Consider the following 24817-nt stretch of genomic DNA (forward strand, 5'->3'; position numbering starts at 1 on the left):
ACCAAGAGCTCAAAATAAACCTTGTAAGCGAAACAGTCCAGCAGTATCCATGGGAAAATGATTTCTGTCAAAGATGTTTCTCCTACCCCGTCTCAGACTCTTGTAGGCTACCAGGGACCTAAGCTCACAGTAACCACAGGTATGAATTTTTGGAGTGGTCCCCTATGACATTACAATGGAAACTTGGCTGTATGTCTAAATCTCAAAGGCTCAGCTGGGGCTTGAGCTCACTATATAGACGATGAAGCCAAAACAATTGAGTTGATCAGAACGTCAAGCTATTTTATAGGATCAAGTCCTGTCCATAAAACATTTCCTCTTTAGAGATTTAAAAACAAATAAACAAATGATCTTTCTATGTTGACAATACTATCACTCTGAAGCACTGGGAGCTGGGTCAAATGACAAAGCAATTTATGACCACCACCCTAAGGTAGAATGAAAATGAAAACCGCTGAAAATCTCATAAACCAAACATCTCCAAGACACACAGCTCCCCACTGCAGGGGTCCCCAACCTCCAGAATCTACCGTCTGATGATCTGAGGTGGAGGCGATGTAGTAATAACACAAATAAAGTGCATAATAAATGTGATGCACATGAATCATCCTGAAACCATCTCCTCCCCCTGCCCCCAGTTCACGGAAAAATTATCTTCCACAAAACTGGCCCCTGGTGCCAAAAAGGTTGGGGACCTCTGCTTTAAAGTGCAGAAAACACTTCTTCATTGTGATGAAATTGTCATGTTACTTCAATGCATTTTAAGGTTCCCAAACCGAAAGAAACAGGACTGAAAGCCCACAGGGCAGTTTTCAGCTTTCCAACGTTGCTGACACATTGCCAGGGGGTTTTCAGGCACAGGAAGCTCTGCGCTCAGCCAAGCAGGTAGCTGGCAAAGAGTCCAGCTGAGAGACCCACTCGCTGGGGGGGCGGGGACGGCAAAGCCTTCACCTTCATCCAGCGCTGACACCGGCACTGCAAAAAGCCCCGTGTGGTGGTATTTTCCACTTCAAAGGCCTGTTGAGTGACGGCTCTGATAAAGCTCTACAAAGAGCCTGAAGGTAGCCAGGAAAAAGGAGTTTTGCATCCATGAAACAGGAGGATTTGTTCAAGGGGAACTACCCAGATGATCATAGGCATTTCTGAGATCATCCTGCATTCCAGCACCCCACCCTGGACACCCCCAATCCCAGGGTCTAAAGGGAAAAGGCATCAGCACGTCTTCTATGCGAAAAAGCACCAGACTAGGTATTGGGTTATGGAAAAACCCAAATGAACTTTCTAGCCAACCCTATATACTTTAATACGGTAGCTTGAATTGCATGAAATTGTCACTTTTCTTATTTTTCTCTCTAGAGCTTCTGTGAGGTAGATTTTATTATCTCAGTTTGCAGATAAAGAACCAACACCCAGAAAGGTTAAGTAGCCTCTGCAAGGCCACACAACTCAGCCATGCAACAGGAAGAGTTCGGGTGTAAGGCTCATCCCCCTGACACACACACACCTCAGTGCTACAGAAGGGCTGCCCTCTAGAAATGATCCATTGCTCCAAAATCCTGAAAATGATTCTGGTCTGTGTTCTGGAGGCAAGCTGGTATCCAGCCTTGAGATAAGTTGACACTAAATCTGAAAGCATCTTATCCCTCAGCTAGTTTTGCCTTCCTGCTTACGACCACACACAGGGAGACAAAACTAGCTGAGCAATAAGATGCTAGAAGCAAATCGGCTGCCCATGCTTGTCTATTATAGGCCCAAGATAAAAGCCATGGCCCTGCCTGTAAATGGAAAAATCTGAGCTAAAGAACCTGGTTTTCCCACTGTGCCAAAGGGGCATCAGGGCATGGAAGAATGAATTTGAGGGGGAAATTCTGACTTGAGATTTTCTTTAAAGGCCCAGAGAATCTGTTCTATGCAATACAAAAATAGTGTGTATAATATCTTAATAAAGGCTTATCATTTTTTTAAGCCAGCAGCCTTGACTGCAAGAGATTGCCAAATCACCCACTATATAACATCACTAAAACACTATTTTCATTCAAGCTTTCTTGTTTAAGTTGGTTGGCCATCTGTTTCTAGGAGACACTGGAAAGGCAGAAGGTCAAACAAAGGCCATGACTCAGAAGCTCTTTCAAAGTGCCCTTGAGCAAAACCTTTAACCTTTCTGGGCCTTAAGCCCATGTCTGAGATGAGAAGAGTAATCATGTTGTTTATTTGTCTAACGAATATTTGTTGAGCATCTACTCTGAGCCAATCCCAACTCCATTGGGAGGCTTCTAGTGTTTATTTGGTTATTATTAAAAAATGACTTGTGCTTATGAAATTCCATTCCAATATCTACCACAATGTGAAACGCACAGCCTTCCACTCACTTCTAGGACTGTCCTACAGAAACACACACGGGCGCAAAGATCACAGGCTGTTTATTAAATAGTATTTGTAATGGCAAAAACAAACCACAACTGTAGACCATCTAAATGTCAGGAATGCCATTAATCAATTTAAAAGGATGAGAAAAGTCCATCACATTTAAAAGGAGAGAAAGCAAATTATATACATCAAATTTGCTTTTATATTTTTATATATGATCCCATTTATGTAAACAAACAAAAGACTTTTGATTGGCTACATATATTTATAAATGCATAGAAAACGGTCTGAAACTCCAAGTGATTAACAGTAGTTACTTCTAAAAAGGTAACAGGATTTCTTTCTTTTTTAAAAAAGTAACTGGATTGGGATGACTTTCACTTTTTACTCCATAAACATATTGTTGAAATATTTTACAGCAAGCCAATATGACTTATTTTAAACTTCTAAACATAATTTGAAATTTGTTAATGCTTTATAAGTTAACCAATAAGAGCAGACAGACAGGACAAAGTTAATCTAGGCTTTAGACTCTGCTAATTCTTAGACTGACGTTGTTTATCTCTGAGAATGAAGCTGAAGTCAGATGCTTACAGACCCTCCTGACTTGAGATAACCTTGAGGAATCCAGGGAGGAAGAGGTTACAGGGAAAACATAACAACACAGCAGAGATGTTTACAGAAGGGGCCTCTCTGCCCTTGCAGGCCCCTCTGTGCTTCTCCTTTGTAATTCTCAAAGTGGGGAAAGTGAGAAAAAGAGGAGATGTGGGCGCATCCCTGCCTGGAAGCTTCTAGCTGGGCCTGGTTCTGACAGAAGTAAGCCTTGGGAGGGCGCTCCCGCAGGGCGCTCCCACGAGGTGCCCAGGTCCGAGTCAGCACCTGACCCTCAGGGACCCGGTCCATCCAGAGGGACGTCCAGCAACTGACCCCACACCACTCCAGCCTCACTGTAGCCCAGAGGATGCTGGCTCAAGAGGGTGGATGAGTGAACACAGGCTGGAGACTGGCCTTTCTGCAGAGCGTGGGGAAGTCGGTGCAGTGAGAGCTGAGTGCTGCTCACCTCCGAGGGGACGAGGGCCACCCTCGAGGAGAGAGCCCCACTGTCCCGTCGCCCTGACTCTCCCTTGCCCCTCACACAGAGGGGGCCACGGCCAGCGAGTACAAGGCTCTGATGACCGAGCTCAAGATCCTGACCCACATCGGCCACCATCTGAACGTCGTCAACCTGCTAGGAGCCTGCACCAAGCAAGGAGGTAGGTGGTGAGGGGGCTGCTCTTCGGGTTCACATGCCAGGGCAGCTTCTCTGTCCCCCCACCCTTCCCTCCACCCCCTGGAAGATGGCCTGCTATGGTCCGGAGGAGTCTGTCCCAGGATGGAAGGGGCTCCCATCCTGGAAATGCCTTCCCTGGATGCTTAGCTTAAAGGTTCCAAACAGAAGGACTCCCTTTGAGACCCGTCTGGTTCAGACCCAGAAGGATACCCATGATGGGAGCTGAGGTAAACTCGCAGAAGGTGGGCATTCCGGAAGCTTCCTCCAAGGGAAGGGATAGCTCCAGGCAGGATCCCAGTGGAAGGAGGGGCCAGCCATGGCCTTCAGACAGGCCTCACCCACCCGGGCCAAGTGCAGGGACTGGGCTGTGTCATGACCAAGGCTCCCACAGGCCTTTCCAACCTCCCCCAGGGCAGGGCCCGCAGCCAGGGGCCCCTCTGGGGCCATGTCTTCTTTGATCCAAAACCTGATGCTGTTCTTCCCTCAGGCCTTGAGCCGGGTTGGATGAGTGGTGGGGAGGACTGAAGGGCCTGGGGGAAGACTACAGGGCGCCCGGGGACCCGCAGTGCAGGTCTGGGGTTGCCTCCCTTCCCAACCCTCTTGCTTCTTTTGGCCAGAAGTTGGCAAACCACGGCCGGTCAGCCTGTGGGCTTCATCTGAGCATTTGGGGGATGGGGTTGGGGGGCCGGGCAAAAGAAGTATATTTTGTGACATGGGATAATATTACGAAATTCAAATCTGTGCGTTCGTAAAGTTGAAACACAGTCACTCAAGGGTGTCATCCAAGGCGCTCTCAGGCTTCAGAGGCAGACTTGATAGAAGTGTGGCCTGCTGCTTAGTCACTCCAGTCGTGTCCGACTCTTGGCGACCCCATGGACTGTAGCTCGCCAGGCTCCTCTGTCCATGGGATTTTCCAGGCAAGAATACTGGAGTGGGTTGCCATTCCCTTCTCCAGGGTTGTGTGGCCTCAAATATTTATCTTCTTTTCCTTTATGAATTGGCTGATCCCCACTTTAGAGCTTGAAAGCCCCAAGGCAGTCTCCATGCAGACGCCCCCAGGGGGCTGTGGTGCAGGGAAGCCAGGCCAGACAGGACCTGGGAGAAGGGGCTGATGTGACAGTGTCCAGAGGCTGGGGGCAGGGAGGGTGGCTGCCAGTCACAGGCAGAGCCCTGACCTTGCCCCGCCCCCTCCTCAAAGTTCTCTCTCCTACTACTCTTTTTTTTCTGCTTCCTCCCCATACTCCTCCCTCATGTCTACTCCTTTTGTATTTTTAAACTCTGTCTCAGGTTCAATTGAAAAAGAAATCTCACTCCTAAGTTGCATCTCCCAGAAAATGTTAGTTACCAAATCATGTCTGACTCATTTTCGACCCTATGAACTGTAGCCCATCAGGCTCCTCTGTCCATGGGATTCTCCAGGCAAGAGTACTAGAGTGGGTAGCCATTCCCTTCTCCAGGGGGTCTTCCCAACCCAGGGTTTCCCGCTAATATTAAAACAAGTAGGTTTGAGACCTCCAGGCCTACCGAAGCTGGCAGATGACTGGCTGAGCTTGCGTTGCTCTGGTTGCAGGGCCCCTGATGGTGATTGTTGAATACTGCAAATATGGAAATCTCTCCAACTATCTCAAGAGCAAACGGGCCTTATTCTTTCTCAACAAGGTAAGGAACTTCTGGGTTGGGGATTTTTCAACAAAGAATTGAGTTTCCATTCAGGCTATAGCAACATAGTCACGTCTAGTAGTCATGTACGGATGTGAGAGTTGGATCATAGAGAAGGCTGAGCACCAAAGAACTGATGCTTTCAAATTACGGTGTTGGAGAAGACTCTTGAGAGTCCCTTAGACTGCAAGGATATCAAACTAGTCAATCCTAAAGGAAATCAACCCTGAGTATTCATTGGAAGGACTAAAGCTGAAGCTAAAGCTCCAAGTCTTTGGCCACCTGATGGGAAGAACTGACTTATTGGAAAAGACCCTGATGCTGGGAAAGACTGAAAGCAAGAGAAGGGGGTGACAGAGGATGAGATGTTTGGATGGCATCTCTGACTTGATGGACATGAGTTTGAGACAGTGAAGAACAGGGAAGCCTGATGTGCTGCAGTCCATGTGGTTGCAAAGAGCTAGACATGACCAGAGCAACTGAACAACAAAAATAATAGCATAAAACAAGAAAATACACTTTCCCGTTGCCAACTAGAGAAATGTTGCTAGCTATCCATCCGGCTCTACAAGGACCGAGTCATGAGCCACTTCAGCTGCTGACCTTTGTTCTCAGTCGCTCAGTCGTGTACGATTCTTTGCATCTCCATGGATGGTAGCCCACCAGGTTCCTCTGTCCATGGAATTTTCCAGGCAAGAGAACTGGAGTGGGTTGCCATTTCCTTCTCCAGAGGATCTTTTGCTGACCTTTAAAACACTCTGAAAGGAGTTCAGGTGGAGATTAGAAATAAGGCAATCTGTGCCCTGGGAAAACTAGCAGAACAGGCCTTCAGATAGTCACCGATTTTCACAGGAGAAATTTTTTAGGGACCTGTATCTTGCTCTCTCTCCTAGTCAGAAAAGCTCTGAAACCATTAACTAAGGTATCTATTCCCTGGGACTAGCAGCAGCCTTTCGCCTGCATATGCTCTGGGTTGCACGCACTGTCTTCACCAGAATCATGTGTAAACTGACCTCCTCTACCTCCTCAGAACTCTCTGCAAGGCTGCTTCCAGAACACAGTCCTCAGAAAGACACTGAATAAACCTGACTCACAGTTTTTAGGTTGTGCTTTTCCTCAGTCAACACCATTAATGACTAAGCTTAAAATACAATCTCTGCTTTTTCCTTTTTTTTTTTTCCAGAAATTAATGCAACATTGTAAAGCAATGACACTCCAATAAAGGAGCTAGATAACAAGGAAGCGAAAAAAAAAAAAACAACCTCTTTCTTTCTGTGCTAATATATCACACTCTTTTTGTGGTGAGCACAGAGCTTATTTGATCCCACTGTGTGCAGTGATAGAGATTAAATCTGCTAGCCATCTATCTAAATATTAAGTCATCTTGATAAATTTCTCTCTCCCCATCTCCCTCCCCCTCTCTACATACAGACCCAGACATGCACAAATCACTTAGTCACTCGTATCGTAAAAGATGATGGCAAGGCAGATTCTTTACTATCTGAGCCACCAGGGAAGCCCAAACCTAGATGGCATATTAAAAGGCAAAGACATCACTTTGCTGACAAAGGTCCATCTAGTCAAAGCTATGGTTTTTCCAGTAGTCATGTACAGATGTGAGAGTTGGACCATAAAGAGGGCTGAGCACTGAAGAACTGATACTTTCAAATTGTGGTGCTGGAGAAGACTCTTGAGAATCCCTTGGACTGCAAGGAGATCCAGTTAATCCTATAGGAAATCAACCCTGAATAGTCACTGGAAGGACTGATGCTGAAACTGAAGCTCCAGTACTTTGGCCACCTGATGGGAAGAACTGACTCATTGGAAAAGACCCTGATGTTGGGAAAGACTGAGGGTGGGAGGAGAAGGGGACGACAGGGGATGAGATGGTTGGATAGCATCACCAACTCAAGGGACATGGGTTTGAGCAAATTCTGGGAGACTGAAGAACAGGGAAGCCTGGTGTGCTGCAGTCCATGGAGTTGCAAAGAGTTGGACATGGCTTAGCAACTGAAAAATAACATGATGAGAATCTTAAAGCTGAAAGGGATCTTTGTGATCAGCTAGTCCACACTCACATCACAGACGTGCCTAGAAAGTCCAGCGATTGCCTTAAGGACATGAACTTGGTAAAAGATGAAGTCAAGAAGAAAGAACCCAGCTTTCCTAATGTCCCTTCAATACGTTTTCCATGCTCTGACCTGGGTAAGAGGGGGAAAAGAACATAAGAAAAAGTGGAGAATGGTACCCTGGACTGAGAGCTGTACAACTTCTCCTCAGTCCTGAAATCCTGGGCTGGCTTCAGGAAGAACTAAGCCAGCAAGAATACCCCAGGGACCTGGGCAGGATGGAACGTTTGCGTTCCTACGTCCTTTGTTTGAAGAGCCTGCTTCCTTCTCGGGCTATATTTAATGATTCACCTCCCTGTTGGTGGAGCTCAGTGTTTTCGTGGAAAACACACAGCTGTATTTCATATTTGGAACCTAAAGACATATAAAGAGAAGGTGAAAGAAAAACCGAAAGGCTAAATCGAAATGGGATATTTCATTTTCCAAATAAATTCACTAGGATCTTTAAATATTATTTGTAATAAATCCAATGGATTCTGTCAGAGTCCCAAAAGTTCAGTAAATCAACCTTTATTTACCCAAAACAGTTACCAATAAGCAGAGCTAAGTATACCATTGACCAGGAGTGGGGAAGCGGGGGCGGGGTGGGGGAGTCTGAGTTATGGTCCCTGGAGCTTCGCCAAAGAGTCAAGAACTTTTCACCCCAGCACCTTCCCCTGCCCACTTCTGTCCTGAAAAAGGGTCTTGTGGGAAATAAAATTTCAGTCCCCAACTGAGCAGAATCAAGTCTAACTGCCTCAGGGACATACAGTAATCAGAGTTAACCTTCTTTACCTGCTCTCAGGTAGGTCACCTGGATGGCAGCGGGGGTTCACTCTGAGAACTAACTCCCTTCTGCAGCCGGCACAGAGGGCCTCTTTCCAGGGGCAGGAGCCTAGAGACCCTCTGTGCTTCCACGGTTTTAAGGGCTGAAGCTGTCTTGTCTGTCCTCTGCTTGCTCCCACTACGCCCTCTAGTGGAGGGACCATTCCCATGTAGTGATGCTTCCAGGAAAAACCAAGGAAGGATGGAGAGCCGGCCTGGCCACAAAGCGCAGGTGGTTCAGGGAACACCTCTGAACCCCAGTTCCCCTACAGCCACCCCTAAGCCAGGTACCTGGTAGACTCATGAAGCCACTGATAATGATGTTTTTAGAGTCACAGCAATTAGATGAATTACTAAAGATGATACCCATCTTTTCTGGTTCCACCCAAAATGAATAACTCCTGTGAGTCCAAACACAAGATGATAGAGCTTTTCAGGTGTGGAAAAGGAAATCCCAGAAAAGCAAGGTGGTTCGCTGCTCAAGATCACACACTTAATGAAAGAGTTGGATACACACCAGGGCTCAGATGCCCAGTTCAGAATGAAAGGCATTTTCTGCCTTTGTTAGGATCAGGCTACATCTTTGAATGGAGAGGAGAAAAAGAAATGTTCACGTTCCCTCCTTCTCCAAGGAAACCAGACACATTGGTAACTGCAGCCTCCTCTTATTACTCCCCCTGGGGATTATAAAGCATGGTCTCGGGTCGACTGGGGACCCTTGTCCATCATTCCATATCATCTTTCCCAAGATGGCTCGCAGGATGGAAAAGTGCTTACGGGCACAGAACGGAGTTGGCCAGACCTGGGTTCAAGCTTTGCCATCTACCAGCTGCATGTGACTTTGATTATTTGACTTCTCTGAATCTATTCCTTCATGTATTGTAAGAGCTACTTTGTAAAACTTTTGGAAAGATTAAACAAGAAAACGTACCTAAGATCCTCAGTGTGCTGGCTCTCAGAGTAAGTGCTCGGTAAACAGCAGCTCCTGTGAATATTCCTTTATCCCACCTGAGATGCTACCCAGAAGCCCTGTCAAAAGTGGAAGACATCCCACCCCCAGGGGGCAGCCAGGCTACTAGCTCACTAGCCCTTCTGCCAGAGAACATACTCCCAACACAGGCAATTGCTGGCTGTCCCTTTCATCACTGTCTTCCTTGGTCTCTTAAAAGGATGCAGCCTTACACGTGGAGCCTAAGAAAGAAAAGATGGAGTCGGACCTGGAGCAGGGCGAGAAGCAAAGACTAGACAGCGTTACCAGCAGCGAGAGCTTCGCGAGCTCTGGGTTTCAGGAAGATAAAAGTCTCAGTGATGTTGAGGAAGAGGAGGGTAGGTATTAATTCCTTCCTGTCCTCCACTCTGAGATATTTTTACAACACACTGTGCATCTCTGACATTTTTTTCTTATTTATCACCCTAATAAACATCCGTGAGAGACTCGAAGGCTAATGTCCTGGGGAGATAAGATTTGAATTTAGATTATTTCCAGAGTTACTAATTTTGACAGGGAACTGTACAATTGTCTTCCCCCCCAGGCCTTTCTGTCTTAATGGATCATCCCCCCTGCCCCCCACCGTCCCCACCTCCCCCAACACTAGCAAACCGGGCTAGAGGCCTGGAAAAATGTTGGCTATTCATGTGGAGACTGAAATGCTCTCAAAGATGAACTCTGATCTGCTTGTTGGTTTGTTATATGTTCTGCTAACACTGTTCCAATAAGCTGGGATTTGGTGGCCTGACAAGAGACTTTACAAACAGCTCCGGTTTTAATGCTTTCCAGATTTTGATGACTTCTACAAGCAGCCCATCACTATGGAAGATCTGATTTCTTACAGTTTTCAAGTGGCCAGAGGCATGGAGTTTTTGTCTTCCAGAAAGGTCAGCTTTCAGTCTTCACTGTTCTGCTTCTTCGCTGGGCCTGGATGTGTGGGTATACGCATGGGCAAACACAAACCTTCGCTATAAGTTCCCTTTTCCTCATATTTGCTAGTATATAGGCCCTTAAATGGGCTTCCCTGGTGGCTCATTGGTAAAGAATCTGCCTGCCACTCAAGAAGATGTGGGTTCAATTCTTGGGTCAGAAGATCCCCTGAAGGAAAAAATGGCAAGCCACTCCAGCATCCTTGCCTGGAAAATCCCAGACAGAGGAGCCTGGCAGGCTATAGTCCATAGGGTCACAAGAGAGTGAGATACAACTTAGTAACTAAACAACAACAGGTCCTTAAACGTAGAGTGAACTTCACAACACACGTCTTAGTCTGTCCTGATGTAAGTGAGGAGGTTTGAGAAATGACTCTTGGGCACCAGTGAGAGTGTTAGTCTCTAAGTCATGTCCTACTCTTTGCAACCTCTATGGACTGTAACCCACCAGGCTCCTCTGTCCATGGGATTCTCCAGGCAAGAATACTGGAGTGGGTTGCCATTCTCTTCTCCAGAGGATCTTCCTGACCCAGGAATCAAACCCAGGACTCCTGCATGGCAGGCGGATTCTTCAGTGTCTGAGCCACCAGGGAAGGCTTGTGGGTAGGGTACCAGTGGGTAGAACTTAATTCCAGGGGAAGAGCTCGCTGAGCTTCAGACTAGACGATCCCGGCACCCACACTCCATGTTTTCCCCTAGCATGCCTCCAGAACTGGTCAGAATCTCAGAGTACACGGCTCCACATCTGTTAGCTCATCCCAGGGGAGTCCTCCTAGGAGACTCCAGCTGGGCGGTGATCTGGTCTCAGCAGCTCAGGATAGAAGACTATGGGGAAGTCGTGCTCCCTGGGAGGATGGATGGCCAGCTCTGTTTACCTGATGCCATCCTGCAGCACTGGGGCAGAGAGGATTCGGGGCACTCCTTGACTTGGGGGCCTCCAAGGGGTCTGAATTTGTAGAGAGAAGTGCTTCATGTTTGGGGCGACCCCATGTGCACGGAAAGCTGGTCCCTTCATGTAAAGGAAGCATGTGACATGAGTCCCCAAGTTAGGAACAGCGAGAAGGCGCAGGAAACTTCTGGATGAGATTAAGACAGCATCGGCGGTGCCGCTGGTTTCATTCTAGTGCATTCATCGGGACCTGGCCGCACGGAACATACTTTTGTCTGAGAACAACGTGGTGAAGATTTGCGACTTCGGCCTTGCCCGGGATATTTATAAGAACCCCGACTATGTGAGAAAAGGAGATGTAAGTCCAAAGTTTGATGTTTGTTTGACTCATTGGGGCCCTATCATTTCTAAACCATAGACCAAAGCCCTTGGTAAATATTTACACTTCCTCAGCAGAGGTCCCCAAACAACAGCCTGTGCAGACAGGCTGGCCCCACGGCCACTGGACCCGAGGGTACTCGCACGGGGCCCAGAGAGGCCCTGCTCTGCTCCTCCGGTCCTTCCCTTGGCCCCAGCCCAGCTCCTGGTCCCTTGGACCCTTGACCACTGGTCAGTAGGCCTGCCGAGCCCACGTCAGCCCCTCCTCTCCCCTGCCTGGGGGAGTTCCCCAGGCAGCTGGGAGAACAGCCTGGACTCTTCCCCTCAGATAAAGCCGGGTGATGGATTCGGCAGGTGTACACGTCTCAGGAAAGGGTGGGGGCAGCCGTCCGCATGACCTCGCTGGGGAGGAAATCACGTCCCCCTCAGCCCTGCCCTCCTGCCCAGCATCTCTGCTGGCTCACACTGGCCTCTCCTCCCTCCCGTCTCTGGCAATAAATGTTATTTCCACTTTCAGAGCTGACCTCCCGTCTCCTCTCCCCTCTGGCCTTTACCCTGAAGGCTTCATTACTGGGTCTGGGCCCAGACAACTACTCTCTGCTCCTGTGTGCTAGGGCGAGCACACAGGTCATCCAGAGAGCTTGTTAAACTGATTCCAAAGTCTTGAGTGGGGCCTGAGACTCTAACAACTCTTCAGGTGCAGCGGACTCAGCCAGTCCCAGGATTCTACTTTGAGAACCACGCTCCCCTGTCTCTCTTCTTTCTCTCTCTCTGACCTCACTTCGAGGCATGCAGGATCTTAGTTCCCCGACCAGGGATGGAACGCACATCCCCTGCATCGGAAACCTGGAGTCTTAACCACTGGACCCCGCTGGGGGAGTCCCCCACAGTTTCTTTAAAAGTAAAACACAACAGGCTTTCCTCGAGAGCCCTGACTTGCAAAGATGGCAACTACCTGGGTGTCTGTCTTGCTCTTTCCTGTGCGTCATTCAGCCTCTCCCCACCCTCCCTGCTCTGTCTTTCTCTGTCCCCCACTCATCCCAGGGTCCCTGTCAATCTCCATCTCTATGAAGCCATAGGGCTGAACCCACTGGGACTCCCACTTCAAAACTAGTCACATGGGGCCCTAAACACTGTCTATCACCTTCCTTCTTTTCCGTGCCTTTGCCCACACCTCCCAGTCAGTGACTCTTAAAATCCTGTGTTTTATATCGGAACGCCTTTCAAAAATCCTCCTTGTTAAGAAAAAATCCTGGAAATGATTGATTTTCCAGATGCCTTCTATCGGGTTGGTCAAAAAGTCTGTTTGGATTTTTCCATTAGATGTTACAGAAAAACCCCGAGGAACATTTTGGCCAACCCCGTAATTCGCAGGGCTCTTTCTCAGGTCCGCGTGGCATGCAGGCTGTTTTGGGAAGGAGGCTTTCTTACAGAGTCAGAGTCGGGTGCTCTGGGCACAGAGGAAGGGCTTACTAAGCAGCTACTGCCCATCATAGGGATGAACACAGCACACTTTCAGGACCGCACTTCAGGCTGACGCGCACTCTCCGTCCCGGGAAACCATGGCTGCTCCGGGAAATGGTTTAAGGCCACACGTTATCTGGGAGGCGACCCCGGGTGCTCGGGTCAAATGTGCTTGTTTGCATGCCCTCCTGCTCAAGGCCTCCCTTCACCCTTTTCCAGACGCGACTTCCTCTGAAGTGGATGGCTCCCGAGTCCATCTTTGACAAGATCTATAGCACCAAGAGCGACGTGTGGTCCTACGGAGTGCTTCTGTGGGAGATCTTCTCCTTAGGTGAGGCTGGGGGCAGGAGGAGAGGGGACAGCTACCCAGAGCTGAGCGTCTGCCTCCTCTAGGGAGCTACCTGGGCTGTGGCAGCCACTAAAACCACTCAGAGCGGTGTGCCCATACACGCCTGGACCGCAAAAAAAACACGCAGGGGGCTGCGAGAGAGGTCCGGTTAGGATACAACCTCCAGTCCCACTTACCTCCAGCCAATCTGGCTACCCCTTCCCTGTCTTCCTAATTCCCTTCCCTTGTCCTAATTCCTCAAACACCCAGACTCTTTAATACCCACGCCTCTCTGCTCCCTGCATCCTTCCACCCAAAACCCTGCAGAATTTCCCAGGAAAGACCCAACAAGCTCAGCTCACCGCCTGCCTCTGTCCAGCATGGCTGGCCCCAGAAGCCAGTTCACACAGGATGAATGGCAGAAATGCTGGTTGTGTGTGGGTGCGCTCAGCTTCCACCAACACGCACTGCAGTGGCTGCAAGCCTGGTCCCAGGCCCGCGCTCCCAGATGAGTCCGGCGCCCACATCTGGCTACAGACGCGGACCTGATGCTCCGAGGCCTCCCTCGAACGGCCGGGTCTAGCCAAGTCTTTTAGACTTTGCCAAAAACTTGCCTCTCAGAGCAAATAAAAGTCACCCAGTAACATCCCTGGCTTCCTGTAATGTGGGAAATCCATTCCCCTGCTTTCGATGACAGGCACCTGCTGCCTGCAGTCTTTGAAAGCGGCTTGGCGGCCGCAGTGGCCCGGCGGGGACACAGCGCCAGCGCCGCACGCACCCAGCTGCTTCCTCCCAGCTGCGGTCACTCCAAGGTGCAGACAAACAAACGCTGAGAGACACTAGCTTCCAGGGCTGGGATGGGGCTGATATGGAGGCCTGCTCACCCCTAGCCACAAATCCCTCCAAGGGGGCTGTTCCCTGCGATGCTGCCCAGAAAATTTGGCAAAAGGCAAAGTCCCGGCTCCTCTGGCTCTCCAGGCCCGTGGGCAGCCCCCTGACCCTCACATCAGCCCGCCCAGTCCCGGCTCCCAACCCCCCTCCCCCAGACCCATCACAGCGACTGCCCCTCCTCAATGCTGTATGAGGTTTACAAGAAAGTAGGGAGTTAAAATCCCAACAAATGAGTCTCTAAAGGATGGGATTTGTCTAGAGCTCCTTCTCCGGGTGGGGGGACCCCTCAGATGCCAGCCTTTCTCCTGACCAGACATCCCTGGGAACCAGGCAGGGGGCATCAGACACCCAGCACCGCGGGGCCGACCCAGCTGCTCTGTGGCCGTGCTGTGTGCCAAGGGCCCTTCCCATCCCTGGGAATTTACCGCCAACTGTCACCTTGGAGGAGACAGACGCTGAACTGGCCCGCACGTGCCCGAGGCCGTAACACGCCCTGTGCTCTCTGGTCCCCGGTGCAGGCGGGTCCCCCTACCCGGGTGTGCAGATGGACGAGGACTTCTGCAGCCGCCTGAAGGACGGGATGAGGATGCGGGCACCCGAGTACGCCACGCCTGAAATGTGAGCCCCCACCCCACCGCCTCCACTCCCACCCAGACCCCCATCCCCCACGGTTCCCCCCAGACCAGGCCTCCTCAGGAAGGGGACGCTCTGTTGAGTTTCAGAATCCCCCGTCCTGGGAGATGCAGGCGAACCCTTGTCTCCAGGGACGCCCCTGAGTACCTCCATGGGGACCCAGCACCCTCCAGAAGTGGGGCTTTGGGTCCCGGACCCATCCCTACCTGGGTCCTCCCTCCACCCCGACACAGCATCCAGGTGTGAGCCTGAGGAACCCTGAACAGACCACCGAGGAGCTGGGGGCCAGACCTTGGGGGTGGCTCAGACTGGGAACCAGTGGGCTCGGCAGGCAGCCGGGGTGGAGGCCAGCAGGGAACCAGCGCTGACCCCCGTCCACAGCAGGGATCTGTGGGGGGCTGGTCTGGAATGCAGGGGAGATGGGAGGGAAAGGGGCCTCCTGTTAGGACCTGGCTGGGACCTGTGAGCCCAGGGCCTTCCTGACAGCTCTCCCCGGTGGACAAGTGCTCACTCGCCCCGCAGACACTTTTTCCACTCTGGGCCTGTTTTGCACTCTGAGGCCTGGGCAGGAATGTGATGACCCCAGCAGTTTTGTGTCCAGCTGCCATCAAGGACTCAGGGGAGCCCCACCACCACCACGTCCCCCCGCCCCACAGCAGCACCGCCTTTCCTGCAGGGCCCTCCCATCCCACCCACACAGCGGGGGCCTGCTGGGAGCCCTGCGATGGCCTTCAGGAGGAGCTAGAGGGAACGAAGGAAGTGGGGCTTGGCCAGAGTGCAAGGCCACGTCTCTTTCCTTCATGGTCCAGAGACGAGCTGGGTCAGACCCGGGACGAGGAGGCCCGAGGACTCAGGCCACAAGGGCAGGGCTGGGAGCAGCCCAAGCGCAGAGAGAGAAGGGACCCAGCCTTGTCAGGTGCTTGTGGTGTTTTGGCCAGGAAAGCACAAGGCCCTTCTGAGAGCTGGGGAGACAGCCAGGTGAGCCCCAGGCCTGCCTGGGCTGCAGAGAGAGAAAGGCAGGAGAGCTCTGAAGTGCTAGCTTCTTTTCACCTGGAGTTCTGGTTTAAAATGATGACTCTGCACTTCGTGGTTTAAGTATTTTCCCTGCTATAATCTCACTGGAAGACCCCAGACCATGTCGGGGGCAGGCGGGCGGGAATCGCCATCTGAACTGAATGAGTGATGGAGCTAGCCTCTTAGAAGTGTCATGACTAGTTAGCTACATACAAAGGAGACAGACAGAAAGGTGGTCCTCCGGACTCCCTAGACCACAGGACTATCAAGTTAGGAACATACCCCATGTTCCTTAGAAGAAATATCTCTGACATGTTCACTCATGCTTTGAATTAAATATTTCTGTCCACTTTCCATATAATCTGAAAGTCACAAGGGCAAGTTCCTAGTGACTAACAATAATAATTGTTGGTGTTCAGTTGCTAAGTCATATCCGATTCTTTGCAACCCTGTGGACTACAGCACGCCAGGCTTCCCTGTCCTTCACCAGCTCCCAGAGCTTGCTCAAACTCACGTCCATTAAGTTGGTGATGCCATCCAACCATCTCATCCTGCCGCCCCCCTTCTCTTTTCACCTTCAACAGTAATAATAATTGCAGTCATTAACAGGGTTTATTATTTATTAGTTACTTAGTGCTTATGAAGAGTCAGGCACTATCTTAAACACTTTAACATATACCCATTTACCTCATTCTCATGACAACCTATGCAGTGGGTGCTATTATTATCCCCATTGTACAGATGAGAAAACCAAGGCATAGGACACAGAAGTGGTTTGCCACTTTGCTAATTAGTTAAGCAAACCAAGTCTGAGTCCAGAGCCCCCAGTACCACTACACACCTGCAGGGTGTGTTTCCAGCGTTTCCAGTTCTTATACTTGTTCTGGTCCAAAACAACTCACATCAACTTTGGGCCCCAAATGGCCTTGGACTTTATGAAAGCTTCAATCTTTATCTGTGAAGAGCACTTGTACCCCAGCTTAGAGCTAGAGAGAAGGGTGGTTCCTCAATTCTAGGGAGTTTCTTATAGAAATTACAAAAAGCAGCAGCTTTGGGAAATGTTAAGTCCAGAAATCAAGAACGGACACAAGTACATGTATGGCTGAGTTCCTTCACTGTTCACCTGAAACAACCACAGCATTGTTAATTGGCTACGCATGCAAAGTTGTTGCAGTCATGTGTGACTCTTTGCGACCCCATGAACTGTAGCCTGCCAGGCTCAGGTCCATGGAATACTCCAGGCAAGTATACTGGAGTGGGTTGCCATTGGCTATACCCCAATATAAAATGTTTTTGGTGTTTAAATTTTTTTTTCTTTTAATTAAAAAAAGAAGTCCAAAATTCAAACCTTTAGCATTTGAAAGCTGATGGAGCCATTTCCATGTTGCTTGTACCAATAGCGGGAAGACCTGGGTAAGGATAACGTGCATTCTCAGAACTTGGGTCCTGTGACCTGAACTTGACCTAAATTGACGTGCGCTTGGGAGCTTGGGTGATAGCTTGGACAGGAAGCTCCCTCCACAGGCCCCCTCACCCCTATGCTTGCTTCGAGAAGGCCTGTGGGTTTGGGTGTAACTGGTGTCTCTTTTTCTTATTAAACCTATTTACTTAGTGATGTAAAACGGTTTAACGTTGAGTCATTGGTTCCTCGCCCACAGCCTGTTTGATCAGATGTCTTTCAATGAGGAGGAGAAGTAATGAATGTTTTGATTTTTTTCTTTTCTTTTGGTGTTTGCAGAGATGATTCGCATTGAATTTTAGGCAAGAGGAGTGGAAATCAGAAACCAGGGATCAAAATAAAAAACAGCAATAGTTGTAGGTGGTCCCTTTGGCTGGTTTCAGCAAAGAGGAACCTGGGAGCACCCTGCTCACAGCTCTTGCATTTCCTCCACCTCCGCCTTTCAGTGGTGAAGCAATGCTAGTTGAGATGAGCCTGCAGCCTCTTCTTGACTGAATGCTGCCAACTCCCAGGCCCACCTCCCTTTTTTCGCCTGGTTCAAGCCTTTCTTGCTTTGGCTACTTTTCATAGAACATCTATGTATCTTTTCCGGGCGTCCCTGGTGGCTCAGTGGTAAAGAAACCACCTGCCAATGCAGGAGACATAGGTTCAATCCCTGGGTCAGGAAGATCCCCTGGGGAAAGAAATGGCAACCCACTCCGGTATTCTTGCCTGGAGAACCCCATGGACAGAGGAGCCTGATGGGCTACAGTCCATGGAGTCGCAAAGAGTTGGACACGACTGAGCAACTAAACAACAGCAAGTGTATATACAACTGTGTGTGTGTGGGGGGAGGTGTGTGTGGGGGGGTGGTGTGGGTGTGTGTGTGGGGGGTGTGTGTGTGTGTGAGGGGTGTGTGTGGGGGTGCGGGGTGTGTGTGTGTGGGGTGTGGGTGTGTGTGTGGGTGTGGGGGGGTTTGTGTGGGCGAGGTATGTGGGCGAGGTGTGTGTGTGGGGGGGTGTGTGGGGGGGGTGTGTGTGGGGTGAGTGTGGGTATGTGTGTGTGGGGTGTGTGTGTGTGGGTGTGTGTGTGGGGTGTGGTTGTATGTGCGGGGGGTGTGTGTGGGGGGTGTGTGTGTGGGGTGTGTGTGGGGGTGTGTGTGCGTGTGCATGCGTGTGTGTGTGTGTGTGTGTGTAACTGCTCTCCCAACAGCCTCTGAGAGTCTGTCTCTTGCTAGAGGCCAGGGAGCCTTAAGTGAGATAAGGCAGATTCAGGCCAGCCTCCGCCACAGCCCCTGCACCTGAGCTAAGGATCCAAGACTTGAGTCCACCTGCCTCTGCACGATTTCTGCACCTGTCTCAACAGATTAGTTAGATGGCATCACCGACTCAGTGGACATGAGTTTGAGCAAACCCCAGGAGATGGTGAAGGACGGGGAGCCTGACATGCTCTGGTCCATGGGGTCACAGAGAGTCAGACATGACTTAGCAACTGAGCCACCACCTTACTGTGAGATCCACTTGGGACTGTCTTACGCTCCTCCAGGCCACTGGCAGGCTGGCTCAGGTTCCCTGGATGGGGCACGTGCCTGGAGCCCCCACTCTAAGGCATGGAGAGGTCAGGGGGGTCTCTCAGGTCAGGGAGAGTGAAGGGCCCTTGGGCACGGCTGCCCCCGTCCTGTGTGCCCAGGGAGCAGGGGCGACACCCCCTAGTTATAGCCCCTTCCTCACTCCCAGCCTCCTCCCTGTCTGTAAGTTCCACTCCCAGCAGGACCTGGCCCAAGCAGCCTCTTACGTATCACACTGTGTACCCACAATTTAAACAGAGCGAACACTACATACTGCAAAAAGCATCATTTTTACATGCATGAAAACGCCCACCCCTCTGCCAACATGTATGGTAACCCATGTACCCACTACTGCCTCCAGCTGTCTCTATTTTCCTCTCACCCAATAGCTACCAGATCATGTTGGACTGCTGGCACAAAGACCCAAAAGAAAGGCCCAGATTTGTGGAGCTTGTGGAAAAACTAGGTGACCTGCTTCAAGCCAATGTACAACAGGTAACTTTATCTAGACTATCAGAAGGCCAGCTGCCTTTGATGTTAGTCAAGGGGGTGTCTTACTTGTCTCTCGTTATTTAGTGGCTATTCACAGCTGAGATCGGGCTTCCCTGGCGGGTCGGCAGTAAAGAATCCAGCTGCCAAAGCAGAAGACATGGGTTCTACCCCTGGGTCTGGAAGGTCCCCTGGAGGAGTACCCACTCCAGTACTCTTTCCTAGAGAATTCCATGGGCAGAGGACACTGGTAGGCTACACTCCATGGGGTTGCCAGAGTCGGAAACAACTTAGTGAATAAACGACAGCAACAACAGCTGAGATCACCAGCAAAAAAAAAAAAAGTGCATATATGCGGAATTATCATCCCAAAACACAACCAAGATTATGGAAATGACATAGTTGAACTGAGACAGCGCTGCACAGAAAATAGGCTGAAGTAGAATGCGCGTGACCAGAGCTCCACCTTTGCTGTTTCAGGATGGTAAAGACTACATTCCGCTCAACGCCATCCTGACAGGCAACAGTGCGTTTACGTACTCGACACCTGCCTTCTCTGAGGACTTCTTCCAGGAAGATATTTCTGCTCCCAAGTTTAATTCAGGGAGTTCTGATAATGTCAGGTAAGATCTTTTCTTCTCCCACTTCATCTGATATGATTTTCAAACTTAAAAAAAAAAAGTCCACCTCCTAAATTCAACCATAGCATGTTGCCTTACTCTGTCTGTGGGCTTAGCCAGTGGCCCAGTGGGTAAAGAGTCCACCTGCCAATGCAGGAGACAAGAAGTCACAGGTTCAGTCCCTGGGTCGAGAAGATTCTCTGGAGGAGGAAATGGCACCCTACACCAGTATTCTTGCCTGAAAAGTCCCATGGACAGAGGAGCCCAGAGTGAGTGAGTGAGTGAGTGAGTGAGTGTGTGTATGTGTGTGTGTGTGTGTGTGTGTGAAAGAGGACATACACCATTTAATGCTTTGCCTCTAAACACTTTGGTATACATCTTGTATGGAGAAGGACATGGTAACCCACTCCAGTATTCTGGCCTGGAGAATCCCATGGATAGAGGAGCCTGGTGGGCTACAGTCCATGGGGTTAAAGAGAGTCAGACTTGACTGAAGCAACTTAGCATGCACATGTATCTTGTAAGGGGTGTTCTCCTGTGCCAGCACACCAAAATTATCACAAAGAAGCTGATCATCTCTTCATCTTATTAAGTTTTCAAGTTCCCATTATTGTCCCCTAATGTCTTCTGCACCTTTTTTAAAAGCACCATCCAATCAAGAATACCTTGCATTTCCTTCCATTTCTTTAGTCTGTCTTACTCCAGAAGAACTCTCCCATCTTTTCCTCCTTGAGGACCTTGAGTTTTTGCATGATACCTTCAATACAGTGAAAACAAACTGGATTTGTTTTCTTACCTGACAAACTACAGTATCTCTTGTTAGTGCGAAGGAAACTGGAGAAGGGGTGAGGGAAGACAGATACACCGAGGGGCCACGCTGGATAAGGCCAGCACCTTGGTGCCAGGAGTGACAGGTATGTTCCACTCACTACAGTTAAGTCCCCTACATACAGATGAGTTCCATTCCAAGAATGTCCAATTTATTAGTAAGTCCAACAAAGTTAGCCTAGGTACCCATCTAACACGATCGGCCGTGTAGTACTGTAGTGTAATACAGTCATACTGTATCACTAGACACCTATTACAGTAATACTTGACCGTAATAGGTTTATAATACTTTTCCCACAAATAATACATAAGAAACACAAAAAGGAAAACAATTTGAATCTTACATACCTAGTGCAGTACAACAGCTGACACTCAGGGGCTGGCATCAAGTGAACAGGCAAGAAGAGTTCCTGGCTGGAGGAGGGAGAAGAGGTGGGAGATGGTAGAGGGTCATCAGCAGTCGGAGACGGAGGGACATCAGCTGCGATGTCACGCTGACGGCAGGTTCTGATTCCTTGCTGGGTTCAATTCTATCTACCCTCTTGCCTCCGGACATCCTGGGCTTGATATAAAGATACTGTACTATTGTGCTCTACCGAACAGTAATGTTTAAAGCACTCAAAAGCACAGCCGCTTGTAGAGGGGGCATGCACACAACGATGTACGCTAGACAGGTCAACTAACTTACGCCATTGGACATGCGAACACACGTTCATATCTTTGAAAACTCACAACTTCGCGTGCAGGGGGCTTACTGTATAGTGAGACACATGCTTTGTGGTCTGGTACAGCATTGGGATCTTTGCATACATCACCTCCTCCAGACAGTCCTAAGAAGGAGGTACTATTCCTGTGGCACAGATGGAGACATTAAAGCTCCACAGAGGACAGCTTGCCATAGCCATGCAGTCGGAAAGCAGCAGAACAGAGTTTCTAACCCAGGTGTTCTGATGCTCTGTCCCTTTGCAATCAGTCAGAACTGGTATGAGGACTTTCAGACTATTCTGTGGGCCTCCTAGAAATTTTATCTGCAGTGGGCGCTAGTGAAGCAACTTAGGATGGACGGAGGTATCCTCCTAGACCGCCAACCTCAGTTCAGCCACGCTTGGCAGGTGACCAGGGAAGAACTGGGAGGATTGACGGTCTGGGACAGGCCTGGAAGAAATCCAATGGCCAGCACAGATTTGTGGGGTTGGGTCACAGGTCAGCGACCGATTCATGCTTCACAGACCAGCCCAGATGAGTCATCTATTGTTTTAAAGAGGAGACAAGCAAGCATGGATTAAATAAATTAGCAGAGGCAGACCAGGTCAGACATGGGGCAGGGAAATATCAAAGTGACACGGGTCCTTCCAGACTGTTGCTTAGCCTTCACCAGACAGGGCGCTTGCCTAAGAGACGAACCCTGTCGGTGGTGACAGAGTCCCAGGTGAGTGTGTGTATAGTGGGCCACCGAGCTCAGCAGGCAGTCACAGGGACGTCATCCAGTTACTGCCCCTTCCTCCCGGTGCTTGGATATACACCACTGAACTGGCCGTGCGGCCCTGACCGGTCATGGCCTTACAGAAGCAGCAGCTGTACACTGATGAAGCCACATCACCTCTCTGGGCGTCATCTCCTCCTTCCGTCACATTCAGACCAGATGACAACTCAGGGCTCTTCTTGGCCTGACGTCATCTGGTTCCCTGAGGGACCAGAGGCCTGGCCACTGGTGAATCCCTCAAGGGTCCCTGTGGGGTTTTGCTCACAACAGTGCAGTGAGGGCCATATGAGTGATTAGAAACCACTGCCGGGATTCCCAGGGCACACAGCCAGGGACCTGCAGCTTCAAAAGGTATGAGGTCCCTCCTCTGGCATTCAGCTTCATCTTAGCTGGGATGGGGTGCCTGTGATCTCCTGACTAATCAAAACTGAAGGTGTTATCCTGACCTGATTATTCTTTTTTTTTAATCAGCATTTTTAATTTTTTATTCATTTTTAAAAATTTCTTTAATTGGAGGCTAATTACTTTACAATATTGTAGTGGTTTTTGCCATACATTGACATGAATCAGCCATGGGTGTACATGTGTCCCCCATCCTGAACCCCCCTCCCACCTCCCTCCCCATCCCATCTCTCTGGGTCATCCCAGTGCACCAGCCCTGAGCACCCTGTCTCATGCATCGAACCTGGACTGGCGATCTGTTTCACATATGATAATTTACAGGTTTCAATGCTATTCTCTCAAATCATCCCACCCTCGCCTTCTCCCACAGAGTCCAAAAGACTGTTCTATACATCTGTGTCTCTTTTGCTGTCTCGCATATAGGGTTATCGTTATCATCTTTCTAAATTCCATATATGTGCATTAGTATACTGTATTGGTGTTTTTCTTCCTGGCTCACTTCTCTCTGTATAATAGGCTCCAGTTTCATCCACCTCATTAGAACTGATTCAAATTATTCTTTTTAATGGCTGAGTAATACTCCATTGTGTATATGTACCACAGCTTTCTTATCCATTCGTCTGCTGATGGACATCTAGGTTGCTTCCATGTCCTGGCTATTATAAACAGTGCTGCAATGAACATTGGGGTACACGTGTCTCTTTCAATTCTGGTTTCCTCAGTGTGTATGCCCAGCAGTGGGATTGCTGGGTCATATGGCAGTTCTATTTCCAGTTTTTTAAGGAATCTCCACAGTTTTTTAAGGTTCTCCAGAGTGGCTGTACTAGTTTGCATTCCCACCAACAGTGTAAGAGGGTTCCCTTTTCTCCACACCCTCTTCAGCATTTATTGCTTGTAGACTTTTGGATAGTAGCCATTCTGACCGGCGTGAAATGGTACCTCATTATGGTTTTGATTTGCATTTCTCTGATAATGAGTGATGTTGAGCATCTTTTCATGTGTTTGTTAGCCATCTGTATGTCTTCTTTGGAGAAGTGTCTATGTAGTTCTTTGGCCCATTTTTTGACTGGTTCACTTATTTTTCTGGAATTGAGCTGCAGGAGTTGCTTGTATATTTTTGAGATTAATTCTTTGTCAGTTGCTTCGTTTGCTATTATTTTCTCCCATTCTGAAGGCTGTCTTTTCACCTTGCTTATAGTTTCCTTCATTGTGCAAAAGCTTTTAAGTTTAATTACTGACCTGATTATCCTTTCTGCTTCTTTAGATATGTCAATGCTTTCAATTTCATCAGCCTGGAAAAACTCAAAACCTTTGAAGAATTCTCACCAAATGGCCTTTCCCTGCTTGATGTAAGTAACAGAATTAACTTACTTAGCACACCCTGGGCAGCCCCCCATGCAAACACAAACCCCAACTGTCCAGTTGCTCTAGGTTACCAGGGGCCAGTCATCAGTGGTGGCTAAAATGACAGTTCCAGGGGAATGACAAGACATGGGACATACAGAGCTAATTTGAAAGGAGTTCTGTAGTCTGAAGATGACCCAGAGCTCACCCCAGGGCCCAAGTCTTTGGGTGGGCATAACCTTAGGAAACGTCCTTGGGTGTTTCTAAACATCTTGGCTATCAGGGATGGAAGCCTGCTATCACCGCATCAAAACAACTCAAAACTGTGCGAGGGATGGGGCCTCCCCTCTGAGATCCTGGAAGAATCTCCGAGACCTCTTGCACCTTCCCACAAACTTTCCAGAGCTGACCAGCTAGGCTCCCACCCAGCCGCACAGAGAGAAGCGATCCACACAGCCCTGGCTAATAAGAGGCCTCAACTCACCTGTCCCTGTAAAGGTCTGGACAAGGGGCTGAGAGATTAAGGGGAGGAGACAGAGTGCTGGACCAGAGCGTGGTCTCCAGGGACGCAGCCACTGGATCCTAGGACCATCCATGCTCACAGAGCCATGACCCAAAAAAGGCCTGGAAAGCCTACTGCGATGAGAAGGTGATGACCTCAAATGCTGTGGTCACGACTGGAAAATGCCCAAATCCTTCAAACACACCAGATAGAGAGGAAAAGATGACGTGAACATTAAAAAAAAAAAATTACAAATAAGCTGTGACTATAAAGACAAAGTGCTGGAAATGTTGCTTTGCTGCTTAGAATGCTGGTTTTAAGTCCAAGGAAATGGCACTGAATAAAACATGCAAGATTTCTTTGACCCTTAGCCCTCCCAACCCTGATGCACTGGATCCTAG

The 24817-nt window shown here is 49.4% G+C and overlaps 1 protein-coding gene across 1 annotated transcript in view; it reads left to right on the forward strand.

Moving 5' to 3' along the window:
* FLT1 (fms related receptor tyrosine kinase 1) overlaps window positions 1-24817 on the forward strand; it is a 207910-nt gene that overhangs the window by 174295 nt on the left and 8798 nt on the right. Inside the window, exons 19-28 of the mRNA XM_069601656.1 lie at window positions 3507-3620; window positions 5208-5296; window positions 9399-9555; window positions 10007-10104; window positions 11271-11393; window positions 13097-13208; window positions 14615-14714; window positions 19138-19243; window positions 19718-19860; window positions 23835-23919. Of these exons, the coding sequence (XP_069457757.1) occupies window positions 3507-3620; window positions 5208-5296; window positions 9399-9555; window positions 10007-10104; window positions 11271-11393; window positions 13097-13208; window positions 14615-14714; window positions 19138-19243; window positions 19718-19860; window positions 23835-23919 (1127 nt within the window). The remainder of the gene's footprint in view (window positions 1-3506; window positions 3621-5207; window positions 5297-9398; window positions 9556-10006; window positions 10105-11270; window positions 11394-13096; window positions 13209-14614; window positions 14715-19137; window positions 19244-19717; window positions 19861-23834; window positions 23920-24817) is intronic.

Source organism: Ovis canadensis, chromosome 10 (genome assembly GCF_042477335.2).
Source record: "Ovis canadensis isolate MfBH-ARS-UI-01 breed Bighorn chromosome 10, ARS-UI_OviCan_v2, whole genome shotgun sequence".
NCBI lineage: Eukaryota > Metazoa > Chordata > Mammalia > Artiodactyla > Bovidae > Ovis > Ovis canadensis.